Source organism: Urocitellus parryii, chromosome 3, assembly GCF_045843805.1.
Source record: "Urocitellus parryii isolate mUroPar1 chromosome 3, mUroPar1.hap1, whole genome shotgun sequence".
NCBI classification, from domain to species: Eukaryota; Metazoa; Chordata; class Mammalia; order Rodentia; family Sciuridae; genus Urocitellus; species Urocitellus parryii.
In genome coordinates, this window is record NC_135533.1 from 64,293,192 (window position 1) to 64,307,806 (window position 14,615).

Genomic DNA, 14,615 nt, shown 5'->3' on the forward strand with positions numbered 1-14,615 from the left:
GGACTATCAAAACATTGGTAGGAGCAAAGATTCAACTTCTACCACCACCAATGGAACACTGAGACATTCACCATTTTTATGGTCATCATTTGTAAGTATTAGCATAAAAATATTCTTTACAACTTGAACAAGTATGCTTTATACTCTCACATTCACTACATATGAAGACAGGGACATCATTTCTTCATTGAGTCATATGCTGTTATCTGTCATCACTGACCACCTGGTGAACTTATCTGGGAAGAAGATTGCACAATGATGCTGGCTTTTACATTTCTAAACCTTTCAATAAGTCCTTTAAAATTCAACCGTGCAATACAGCCACTGTTATTCTAGTGGTCCCAAATGTTAGCTGAATTTGATGCACATATTTACAAATTTGTTAGTACTAAAATCCTACCAGTTACCAACTGACACAACTTATAGTTAAGACAGCACAGAACAAATAGTATTTGTCATCTAGTTCCTTAGGTTATTTAAATATAGTGTAGTAAAAAGAGCACTGACAGCCTCTGAGTTAAACCTTTGTGGCTTGAAAAGTGCACCTAGCTCTGATTTTCATACTACTCATCTCCAAATCTGCAAACCCATCTCAGAGAGTGGTTGAGAGAAAAAAACTTTGCACGAGGCCTCTCACAATGTCAAATGTGGCCCCATTAGAATAAAAAGAAAATGAGCATGGCTGATAGCACTTTACCTTTTTAAACACTGTCTGCTCAATGTTTTGTCTGGATCAAGATTAGAGACATCTATTTACATTTAATGTCTAAAATAAAAAATTTCCAGGAAGCAAAGAAATACAAATCAAACAAAAGCATTTTTAGACTTCCAAATTAGCAAATGTTATTTTAAATGATATTTTTCACATTTGGAGAGGCAGTAGTGAGAAAGAAATCACATGCATGAGTGGTGGCAATGCCAACTGCTATCACAGCTCTGAAGAGAATTTGATACAGCAGGGTCTTTATCCTTGATTTAGTAACCTTAATATGAGTACACTTTCCTTGGGAAACTGTTCAAAATACAAATATTTATGTTCAAAACAGTTTAACTTGTTCATAATAATAAAACAATGACAACAAACTAAATTCCTAATAATAAGAAAATTTTTTATAATGAACACAAATCCATAGAATACTTAATCATTTAAAATAACTTTAAGGTGTTTAATCACATGAGGAAATGTTATATGTTGATTAAGATACACAGATACCATATAGAGTATAATATGTAAAAATGCCTAGAAAAAGAAGAATTATTAGGAAATTTTCTTTTTTGTTCAAATTTTATTAAACAAAAACAATCTCAATTTTAAATCAATTGTTTGAATATTTTAACAAAATATCACTTGTAACATCAAAATTCTCCTAAATCTTAATGACTAATTTTATTTTTCAACAGACTACAGGATAAATTTTTTTATATCAGTCAAAAAGTGCCTTCAAGTGTCCTTCTTTGTCATGATGCAGAAATTTTCATCTAGGATGTAGATTTCCACTATGGAATTCTTCTGAAACAATTAGTAGAACTGACTTCTCCTAATTCACTTTTGATCATTCTTTTAGCCTTTCATTTTTAATGTGTGTGTATGTGTGTGTGTGTGTGTGTGTGCGCGTGCCCGTGTGCCTGTGTTCTTAAATACTTTTCAGTATTAATTCAGTATTAATACATACTTTTGAAAATAATAAGTTCTTTAAAAGAAAGATAATATGTTTTTTTGCCAAGTTAAGAAACAGCACATCCCCACTAAGCCACGTGCTGAGTATTTGATAGAAAATGCAGATGTTGCTGTTGCCAGAGAGCAAAGATCTGAAGGGACTCAGTCACACCACTGGGTCTTAATCAGCCCAAAAGACTCATTTGTTGCCTAGTGACAAATATATGCCAGCTATTTCTACATCGTTTAGGCCAGGCACAATTATCTTGCTAAGAAGCAAAATTATGATTCTAGGACTTCCTGAAACATGAGAAACATATTTCATTTTATTTTCATAATCAAAAGTTACTTTAAAGAGAGGATGGCAAGTTATTTTGGCTCCTTTAAGCATTTTAATTGCTTAATTGTTTAATGAATGATTGAAATTCACTAGGTAAATTAATTGCCATCTTGGACTGTTTTTCTCACTATGCTTTCAGATTTTGTAAGACTAGCCCTTTCAAAAAGCCCTACTGTGACTTTTAAAACTCCTTCCAAGACAAAACATCCCCTGAGTTGGCAGAAATTGAAGCCTAAAAGAATTGTCTCATGCTATCAAAGGTTAACAGATTTATAGCACCGTTTATATAAACTGAGCATCAAGCAGTTAAGCAGAATAACTTAGGCTAAAGTCTGGCCTGCAGGCAGCTCTGGGCACTTAGGAGCAAGGCAAGATGTTGGCACCAGGACTAGAAAACATCCTTAGAGACAGGTGAGTTGGATTAATGGGTGAGGGAAGAGGGACATTGTCTACAGCTCCCCAAACCACAACAAAGGATAAGGAGTCTTTTCACCACCAGAGGAAGAGACAACAAAAAGGGATGAGGTGCAAGATGCCACAAGCAAGGAATGACTTCCTGCCTCATGACTAGTCTAAGAGAAGTAGAGGCTAGGATATAATCAAACATAGCAGAAAATAAACAGAAATCACCAAATTCTTTCTTGAGAAATAAGATTTCTACTTCAGTCATAAAAGTCTGAGTAGTTTCAGGCTGTTCTCTCTGAAACTAACATGAAAGTACAATAATCAGCCCTGCAGAAAATAATAGATCTCATTAAAAATATCAAAATTAGAAAGTATAAAACAAAATATGAATCAAGAAGAAAGTGCTTCCCTAACTCCTAAGTGAGATAAATGAAAGGTATTTCAGCATGAACACTGGAATCATAGCACAAATTAAGCCTATAAATGATGTTTAGAATTTGTTTATATAGCACACACATGTGTATATGTACATATGTGTATATATTTATATGTAAACATACACATATGAACACACACACACATGTACATTGTGCCACTCTTTTTTAAAAATATTTTTAGTTGTAGATGAACACAATATCTTTATTATTATTTATTTTATTTTTTTAATGTGGTGTTGAGGATCAAACCCAGTGCCTCACACATTGGAGGCAAGCACTAAGCTACAGCCCCAGCCCCCACATTGTGCAATTCTTTTCAATTAACCTCTCTGCTGTTCTTCCAAAGTCCTTTAGGGTGATGATAATATAAAGTTAACCAACCTTGATTCACTCCATGATGCCAGATCAGCCAGTGGACTCTACTAGAAGCTAGAGCTCAGGCCTTGAGCTAACTAAAAACTTCATGTAGATTAGCACATTCAAGGTGAGCAAGGAACACTCTTTTGTTACATAAGATATCCTTCCCTCCTGAAATATAATCTTCCAAACTCAAAGAATTCACAGCAGAGCAGAATTTGAACAGTGAGATATATATATATATCCCACTGACCATATATAAAATAGGACCTCACCTAAATGGTCTAAACACTTGAGACAATTTTTATTTTGAAATTATTCAAACTTGATTTTCCACACATCCTCATTAATTTCTGTATCATTCAAAAAATCTCATACCCAAATTACCACCTCCAGTGTATAATTTACCAACACACAGAAAATCAAAGATTTCCCTAGAAGAGTCATTGATTCTCTAGCTAGAGGGCTCTCACTTCATTCTTCCAAACACTGACAGAATTCTAAGCATCACGATGATCTCAACATGCCCTTGTGCATATGCATATGCATGCACAGGCATGATGTGTAAATTATAAGTTATAGACCTCCCCTTACATGGCACAGTTTTTTAAAAGTGTTCAAATATTTAAAAATATGTATATAGTTTTGTTTTCAGTAGTACAGTTTGATTTAGAACTATTTTATTAACTGCATTGTATAGATAGCATAAAGTTCCTCATTAAAGGGTACACTTTTTTAAGCGTTTAGAATAAATGCAGTTGTATTGGGGAAAAATGAAAAATGAAATTTTCCTCATCATGAACATACAACCAAAAGCTATTCTTCTAAAATATAAAAGAAATTTAATGTTGATTTTTGTTTTGTTTTCATATTGAATCCCAAATGCTGTATGTAATAATTATAGTTGTTACCACTCATAACATCATAACATGCTAACAGAAACTAAAATTTATCTACTTTTAAAATGGATCTTAGTTAACATTATTCATCATAGCTGAAGAGAAAAATCTGTTTTAGCCTGCAGTGAAAATGCTTTCATGTGGTGTTAACTAGGTCAAACCATACTAATGTGTTTTAAAATAACAAAATAAAAATTTTCTATGGTTTGTTCCAAAAATAATTATTTAATGCACACCCCCCTCCCCAAAAAAAGACAACTTAAAGCTTTTTTTTTTCTATAAGATGCTAGTCTATTTGGTCTTACCATTCCAATGAGTTACAAGATCAAATACAGTGAAGTAAAATGGTCCTTAAGTATTTTTGACTTGACGAAATCAATGAATGATTATTTTAAATTCACTCTCAAAATGCTTATTAAAATATTGCTGTTACTTACTAACACCAGAATGATCATTTAACTCCTGAGATTCCAAAAATCACATATTCTGACAGCCTTAATGTGCTATTAATGCCTATAGACTCTTTCTTTTATAAATACAACATTAGGCAGAGATGCACCATCTGTTTTTTGGTCATAGACATTGCAGAGAAAGTATTCTTGACATCCCATAAAACATATCTTCACATTAGTCACTGAAATCCATCCATCTTTTCCCTTTCCACAGTTCTTAGTAAAGTACTCTAGGTGCTGCCAGATAATATCTCAAACAGAATCATAAAAAGCCTAGATATAATTGAGCCACTACTTTCTACTTGGTAACATTAATTTACACCAGATTTTTAAGTTTTTTTTTTAAATAACAGATTTTGTATCATTGTATATTCTGCGACCAACTTTTTTTATATATATATTAAACGGAGTAGAATGAGAATGATATATTACAACTCTTATTTGCAGTTTCCATATAAAAACTCAATAGTCCTCCTAAGATAACAGGTTTTGGATTCATGAAGGATGGGGATCATTGTTATTTTAATATCAACTTATTCCATTTTCTTACTTGAAGTGTATTAACCCATAAAAGTCCTAATAATTGGGAATCTTAGTAAATTAAGCAAGGAATAATTAAAACTTCTAATGTATCAATATTGATTTGTTTTCTCCACTAGAAACATATTTTTTGCTCATAAATTTGCCCCCAAAATATCTCAAAATAAACTGTGCATTCACAGGTCTTATATACACATTGCTTACCTCAGTCAAGTGGGGTGTCGGGTTAAATCCACAGAGATTACACACTTGATTCTTGCATTCAGTGCAAGTGTTGAAATTAGGAGGATCCTGAGAACCTACGTTGAGTTCAGTTTTGCAGAGAGGGCAGGCTGGTTTGGGTTTGGTGGTTTTCTCCAACTTGTCTGGAAGGACAGACTTTTGGGACTCAGCTGTTGAAGGTTTGCTATCCTTAACAGGTGGAGGCTTCTTGTCTGCTTCTGTTCTTCTGGTTGTTGGAGCCTGTTCAGCTTTGGGCTCTAATTTTTCAGCTACTGGAGCTTTCATTTCCTTTTTCACAGGTATGGCCTTTTCAGGTGCAGGTGGTGCCTGGCCTGCAGGTTTGGGTGGCCCCTTAGAAGCTGGGGGCTGGGGTGAGGGAGCAGCTTGTTTTGTTGGGGCTGTGGGCCCTCCTTGTGGCTGAGGTCCAGTCTGGCCAGCTGTGGAAATTAAATTTGATGCCTGGCTGAAGATGGATGCTCCAAACCCAAAGAGTTTCCCAGTCACAGTTTCCTGAGGAGTTGTGGGCTGTGATCGTGGCGCGTCAGTAATACTGCCCAGGTTCAGACTGAAGCGTCTTGACTGCTCCTGAGGTTTGGGGGGCTGTGGAGATGCGGGAGCAGTTTGGCCAGTGGAAGGTCTTGGGCCAGGGGGTGTCGGTGACCCTTTTGGCACAGGCTTGGCATCTGGTTTAGGGGTCGTTTTGGTTGGCGCTCTCTTAGGCTCTTCCTTCTTTTGAGCTGGATCCACTCGTTTTTGATCTTTGCTTTCTGAACTAGGCCCATGATGTGAAATTATTTTTGAATCTGATGCAGGTCGAGGCATGACTTTAGAATCAAGTGGGGTGACTTTTTCTCCTGCTGGTGGAAAACTCTGAGAGGGTTTGGCAGAGTCTGTTTTCACTGGAGGGGCTGTGCTCTCTGGAGCCTGAGCCTGTACTTGGGAGCTCCGAGCATCAGGTTTCCTGGCTGTTCCTTCTGCTGAAGACTGAATGTCTGCAGGTGGCTTTATGGTCTTGGGTTGCTTTGATTTCTCCTCAGCTGTGGAGGCTTTGACCTGCTCAGCTGTAGGAACAGAAGGGTCTTTGGGAAGGGCTGGCTTGGAGGAGGGCTCCTCCACAGGCGGCTGCTTGGCTGGGGCTGCAGGGGAGCCCTGAAGGGTTGGTTGTTTCACTAGTGGGGGCTTTTTCGACTCAGGGGCCTTTGCTGTATCCTGTTTGGATGGTGCATCCTTCTTTGGGGAACTCTGCGGTGGCAGTGGGGTTGATTTGCTCGCTGTTGTAGGAGCAACAGCGGGAGTCTTCTGTTTGGGCTGGGGTGATGATGGAATTGGAGCCAGTTCGCCTCCTAGAGCCCTTTGCATCTGACAGTTTAAACAGAGCCACTCTTTTACCTAAAAATAATACAAAATAATGGTCACTGAGATAATAATACTGTGAAAGCACAAAAAAAGTTTTTTTAAAAATATGTTGTTACCATTTCAAACTATGTCTCTCATTATTCAAAATATAAAATATACGCCACCTAATTTATATAAAATGTTGAATTATATGAAAACATAATTAATAAACTCAGAGACCAAAGAACAATGTTTTAAAGAAAATAAAAAAGTAAAAATTGACATGTTTAATTTTGTTCCAGTGTTAATTCTGTTATTCTGATTTATTCAAATTCTGATTACTCCCAGATATAGAAAACTTTATATTAAACTCCTTTAGTCAATTATGATATATGTTTTCTCTATTTATGGCTCATAAATGGTTTTTAGTTATACAACTCAGAGTAGGCTAGTCAGATTCTGAAAGCATTGCTAGTTTCTTAAATTAGCAGAGCATTAGAGTATTACCTCCCTGATCATACTTAAATATGAGAAAACAAAAATTGTTAACCATGCTGGTTAGAAAGAATATTACCTCCAAAGAAAATAAATTTAAAAATTGGCATCCCCTCAAATTATCATAAATAGGCTTATTTATTTAAAAAATTATAAGTTTTATGAGTATACTTAAAAAGCAATATAAAAAAGTAATGTATACATTTGACTAGCAATATGTGCAAATGTGAGAGAGAACAAGAGGGAGAGAAGGTGAATATGTGGGATATATTCATATATAATATGTGTATATACATTTATATAACATATATAATAATAACATATATAACTCTTCATGCTGCATCAACTATGAAAAGATGTTGAATTTAATGCCATAAATTAGAAGGTAATTTAAAAGTACCCATATTTTATAATTTTTATTTTTTTCAAACTATGTTTTCTTATCACAGAATATTTCAAATATCTCCAAAATAATTTAGAACATCAACTTCTACCACAATCCAATCCTCTCAACCCAAAGTAATCAATATATATAGTTGGAAACTCAAGTTCTTTGTACAGAATGGCGAAAAAAATAAATATATGGGGGTCATTTTCCCATAGCACAAACTATTTAGTTGGCAAACAAAATGTTATTTATTTTCAAGCACCTAATTTTGAAAAGAAATAGTATCATCTCTGAACTTGAAAGTTTCTTTAAACTTATGTGTCAAAATAACAAGGTTTATTTTGCCATCTCATGAAAAATACACTTATGAATAGAGGAGGTTAAAACAAATTTTCAACTGAAACTAATGTATTTCATTTCTTTTTAAAAACAAAATCAAAAAGTAAAATTATGATGTTTGTTAAATGTGGGTGGGAAGTATTGGGTGTTCATTAAGTTTGTTTTCACTACAGGTGCCAAGCACTTGTGTAGTCATTATATTTTTTATATTCCTATATGTTTGAAGCATTTCAAAAAATAACTTTATATATATATATATATATATATATATATATATATATATATATATATATATTTGAACTTCCAAAACAAGCAGTTGCTACTCCAGCAAGTACCAAGATAAAAGGTAGGCTAAAATGTAAGAAAACTTTCACTCCATTTTATCCCCTTCTTGAGGAATAAAATAGCTCTATAAATATTCATCTACCCACTTGTTCACGCTCTCTATTACTGCTGTCAATTCTGCTATTCTGCTAAGTTGTTTTCTCATTTATTTTCTTTCATATAGCCTTATATGATCACCTCATATTCATGGAGGCAGACAAAAGTATAACTTAAAAACAATTCTTTATAAGTATGATAACTTTTTTCTATTAAATATCTATTATATGAAATGTGTATCCACTTTAACCAGTTTAAATGATACACTTCTAGGGTTAGTAACTTTCATTATCATTATTTGCTTATTTCCTTTGTAACAAGTGTCATGACCAAAGTAAATGTGAAATTTAATTAATATTTATTCCATTAGTCAAATATTCATTAAGTACTCTCTATAGAGAACATGCCACTGAATAAAAAACCCCAAATCCCTGTCCTGGTGGAAGCTATGTTACAGTAAACAGATTAGAAACAAGTTAAATGCAGAACACAATTTCAATTTTACACATGTATAGTAAGTATCTGATAACATTGTGATAATTCCTTCTTTATTTCCTGCTAATGTTTTCCCACTCCAACCCCTCCAGATAATTTCTTTGGATACATTTGGCTTTATCAGTGAACTCTAAGCTCCTTGTCAACTTGACCATTGAAGCTTCATGCACAACCTGTCCTTAGGCTCTAACTTCATCTTTGGTCAAGTGCAAAATTAGAAAACCACCATGATATAGATAGTATATGATATATATCAACACTGGGAAGTGCCTTATATACAAAACTTATTTCCAAATAAAATGATTTGTGTTAGTTTATAAGTGTACATAAATATATCTCCACAAAAATGGAAAGAGAAAAGTTAGAAAAAGGGAGAAGGGAAACATGAGGCCCCTGTCCCTTTGCTGAAAATTCAGAGCTCACTGTCCTATCTTTTGTCCTTTTTTTTTTTTTTTTTTTTTTTTTTTTTTTTTTTTTTTTGTTACCGGGAGTTGAACTCAGGGGCCCTCAACCACTGAGCCACATCCCCAGCCCTATTTTGTATTTTATTTAAAGACAGGGTCTCACTGAGTTGCTTAGCACCTCGATAAGTTGCTGAGGCTGACTTTGAACTTGTGATCCTCCTGTTTCAGTCTCCTGAGCTGCTGGGATTACAGGCGTGCACCACAGCAACTGACTCTTTTATCCTTTTAATGACCATTTTTTTAACTTTGATAAGCACATAAAAGATATTTGATTCATGTTTTCTGTCACTGCTAGGATACAGATTGAAATGACTGTCTATAGCTGTCACAATATGAAAAGTTTTTAATCCTCTTAAGATGTTTTAGAAAAAGCCTCCATTTTAATTCTACTAGGCAAATCTGGTGAATATAGAAATGATTTTTATCTCATTACTTAACAATCTTTCTACTAAAAACACCAGCATTTCCAATATCCTAATTGAAAAACAGGAAAAGAGAAAAGGGAAAAAAAGGGTCTTCCTATACATTGAGCAAATAAAAAAATCCACAACCAGCCCCAACATTAACAGCCTTCCACTCTACTGTTAGGTAGGTCTGCCACAAGGCACTCAGGGAGAATACCAGTAGGAATAGCGCCACCACCCTGTCACTCATGTTAGAAACCTTGTCATAGTTTTCCCACATTCTCAATTATTCCCCAAGTGGATCTCCATTGCTTATGAAAAGAAATTCCCCATTCATTCTCTCACATTTCCAAAGTTACTATCCTTCATTTGACCCTTATTACAAATTTCTCAAATATTTTACACTTCCATGAAAAAAAAAAATTTAATAAACAACAGAAGAGGTTGACTCTAACCACTTCCCCTAAACTTCAATGCCTCTCTGCTACCTATCAAATAAAGACAATTTTTATGAGAAATTCAAAATATATAATTTCATTAGTGTTGTTATGCTAGAACTTACACAACTCTGCTACTTGCAGGTCTATACCCCATCCTTCAGCATGATTGAGTCTTCATTTTATAATAGCCATGAATGAGGACCTTATTTTAGTCCTTATCATTTCCTCTACATGCCACACAAGTCAGACAATCTTGGAGGCCAAGACCATTCCAACAAGTCAGTTCAAAAAGATTACGTTCATAAGCAACTTCCTTGATCCCCTGTCACAAGTAGCACCCCCTCCCTAACACTACACTAATCATCCACTTTGATAAACCATGAGACAAATGTGATAATTAGTACCAGTAGAGCCTACAACTGTATCAGTGTATCCTGGAGGACTCTTTCCCTCAATGTGCAATCATTAAATGAAATTACCTAACTATCGGGGTGGCAAGCCTGAACTATTGCTCAATTCTACATTGTATATGACAAACAAGGAGAAACAGTCATCTTTTGCTTTCCCTAACCATGGCCTTTCAGAAGGTGTATAAATGAAATTCAAGTTATTGAAACAATTATTTAATGAGCTACTCTAACTCAGTTCTATGAAAAGGATCAAAAGAAATGCATAATATTTTTCATTCATTTAGTTTTCCAGCTTGATATGCTATCTAAATGGGGAGAACAAAGTGATCAGAAAGCATTCCTGCTCATCCTCAGATCATTGTATATTTTTTAGATACTTTTTTAGTTGTAGATGGACACAATATATCTTATTTATTTTTATGTGGTGCTGAGTATTGAACCCAGAGCCTCACACGTTAGGCAAGCACTCTACCACTGAGCCACAACCCCTGCCCACATCACTGTATATTTTCATATAGATTTGCATTTAATTATTCTAATATACTTCCTTGGTAATTGCAATGCACAGGGTTACTTTTTGTTGAGCATATATCTATATTGGTGCTGGAAAATACAGTAATGAAATTTCACTGGCTAAAGCCTTTGCTGGATAATTATAAATGCCTTAGATCTTTCAAGAACTACAACTTGAAAGCTTAATGTGAACATTACATACAGAATTTCAACTAAGGGTGCCACTTTCAAAAAATGTCTCAAAACTATGATTGCCAAAAAATTATATTATGATTTTTATGAGTGTCTTCAGTAATAATTGAAAGTAATTAACTTGATACATCTAAGTAATGAATTAAATCAGTAGATTTTGGGAGCTCAGAATTAAAGTATATTCCTGCTCAGCATTACTAATTTTTTTAGCTTTGAAACTGAATGAAAGTCTCTCAAAACAACAATGAAAAACTTCTACTTCCAACAAATACAAATTTGTTGGAATTTGCATAAGATTTACAATGAAATTTGTACTCAATTACAAAGCATATGTACTTTAATAATGGAACATAGAAAGATAATATTAGGAATTTATATTTTCTGGTGATAATTCATATTAGTTGTTTAATAAACTATCTTAAACCATGATCAGTGTTCTCATCCTCTCACCCGAACAATGATTCTCAGCCAACTCTGGTCTTCTCTCTTATTTACCTAAAAGTTATTCATCCTTTACAATCCACAGTGAATTGCCTCCTTTACACTTACTCTTTCTCCATTAATGAAGATCTACCACTTCTTAACTATTACTATTATAGTCTGAAATGGATTTTAGACTCTATACGTGGTGGTTTAAAGTATTTTCCAATTATTTCCCCTTCTCTCATTTTAGACTTTAAAAAGGAGTGACATCTGACATAATTTCCCTATGTACATACATGAAAATATCACAGTGAATCCCACCTTCATGTTCATCCACAAGAATGGGATCCCAACTAGAATAAGATATATTCTATACTTTTATAATTATATTAAATGGATTCTACTGTCATGGATAACTAAAAAGAACCAATACACTGTAAAAAAAAATGGAGTGATGAGTTTTCAGGCTTACTATTAGCTTCTGTATTGGATACCAATTAAATTTTGAATTTCATTTAATGCTGAACTATACAAAAGGATTTTTTCCTATTTCTGATAAAATTGTCTTAAAATACTTATTGAAAACCTTATATTATTTTGAATGCCATAGAAAGATAACCAGACATATAGAGCCAAAAAATCAGCCTTATAAAAAATAATTCAAGCTAAGGTTTGGTGACAGATTATGCTTTCTGCTACTCAAAGATTGCCCAAAACACACGACCTCCCCTACAGAGGCTGTTACTCCCAACAGCAGTTTGGCTGCAGATGGCTCACTGTAGTTATCATCTTTAGCTTTGCATATTAATACATAATTTATTTTGGTTAAAAAATAGACACTAGCATTCGTCAGATTTTAATAAGATGCTCAGCAACTTGGAAAGGAAATTTCATTTAAAATATCCAAAAGTTAGATGGATATTTCCTCTCTGAAACTGTGAATTACAATTTTCAGCTGTATAATTCAGCAGTCATAAACAAAGCTTATGATATGCAAACTAAATATGCACTTTTTACATACACCATAACAATGTTCATCAATTGCTAGCAACAGCATTTGTAAATCCTAACAAATAGGATAGAATATAGAAGAATGTTTTTAATATGTTTGTCAGGGTAACCCAAAACAAAGAAAACTGACATTTTTGCTAAAGCACAAATTATAAAATAATTGCAGCACATAGACATGAAAGTATATCTATATTCTATTACAGTTACACAAAGAAAAGAGGATGACAAATTAGTAAACTGAGCTTACCTACATTATACATTAATACTTTTAGACTGCCTCACATATGGTGATTTCAAACTGTAGTATTTCAATGGATTAACACACACCTTAGGCTATCATACAATTTTGCAGCCTGTGATCTAGTGGATCCAATTAGACAATATTTGCGTGATTATTTGAATAGCTTATTAAATTTTCCTTTCATGATTTTATTTAAAGACGAAAAATGAAATAATAAATTACATTACTGAAATGAAGCAAAGGTCTCATGAATTTAATATAAAATGAAATATGTCAGATGTTCCATGGAATTAAGCCAATTTATTGTGTGTTGACTTGGAAAAAAAAGGAAGTACATTTTTGAAAATATATGAAATGCTTAAAATATATTATTGCTTGGGTAAAAGGAATTTTAACCTTTTCTAACTTGTTGTGAATGAAAGTCCCTTATATCTTATAAATTGCTTAAATTTAACATAGTTTCGTGAATCTTTAAGGAAAATCTGATTTCAAAATGATGCTTAATTTAGATTATTTTGTATTTTCCCCAATACTATTTATATTTTTCATTATCGTTTATTTTCTTCTGGTCTTTTTAAAATCCTTCCTCTGTCTGTAAAAAAAAAAAAAAAAAAAAAAAAAAAAAGATCTATACATTAAAATTTTTTTAATAGGTACAATTATAGAATTCCTAAATCACATGCTCACATAATGAAAACTGCCACTTAATTTATTTTCTTTTACATAAATAGAAATCTGTTGTTGAAAGTATACAGTTGAAAACTGTGATAAAATATCATAATCTATGAATTGTTTTGCATTTAATAAAATTTTTATTAGAAAAATAAGAAAAAAAGATGATTTGCTGTTTTACATCAGGTAAGACCAGATCTCACCTATATATACCTTATTACATTCCACTTTAGAAACAGGATTGTTCCCTTGTAGATTGCTAAATTATTGGCTCTCCTTCTAAGCTCTGATTTCTGCTCTTAACAGTAAACCAAGTTATTAACTTTACAATCTCTATTATCAAATTCTAACAAAATGGCTGGCTCAGAAGACTTTGAATTCTTATCTTCCTATTCTGCATACTTATTTTTAAAATGAATGCCTCATTAAAGGAGTATTAAATGACAAAATGCAGATATACTGCTTAGTAGTGTTTGAAATGCACAGTATTCAAACATCTCATCTCTGTGACAAAGAGCCAGTCTGCTTTTGTTCTGAAGAAAAAAGCAAGAAACTTTGCAATGAAGTTGTTGCTATGTAACTAGCAATATTTTCAAGTGAACTTATAGTAATACCAGCAAGAATGTAGTTACGAGAAGGGCAGAACTAGCCCTGGAACCAAGATCACCTGATGCCTTACTGATGCCTATAATACGGTAATTTCTTTTAGGAAAATTATTATACACCCCTAATAGATTATTTGTATATTTGTCTTCAGTGCAATAAACAATATGTGAGTTAATTTATCCCTGTGTTAAGCTTACTGATCCAAAAGACGATTTTGTTAACAATGTATATTCACAGAACATCTGGTATTACTAAGTTATGTAAAACATCATACAACTTCTAATAATACACAACAACAAGCTTACTATAAAAGTCAGTTCTTCAAAAAGATATCTGAGGCTGTACACACACCTGTAATCCCAGCAGCTCAGGAGGCTGAGGCAGGAGGATCATGAGTTCAAAGCCAGCCTCAGCAAAAGTGAAGCCCTAAGCAACTCAGTGACACCCTGTCTCTAACAAAATAAAAAACAGGGCTGGGGGTGTGGCTCAGTGGTCGA

At 33.6% G+C, this 14,615-nt stretch overlaps 1 protein-coding gene across 1 annotated transcript in view; it reads right to left on the bottom strand.

Moving 5' to 3' along the window:
- LOC144253709 (protein piccolo-like) overlaps positions 1-14,615 on the bottom strand; it is a 215,642-nt gene that overhangs the window by 187,137 nt on the left and 13,890 nt on the right. Inside the window, exon 3 of the mRNA XM_077796433.1 lies at positions 5,292-6,698. Coding sequence (XP_077652559.1) covers positions 5,292-6,698 — 1,407 coding nt within the window. The remainder of the gene's footprint in view (positions 1-5,291; positions 6,699-14,615) is intronic.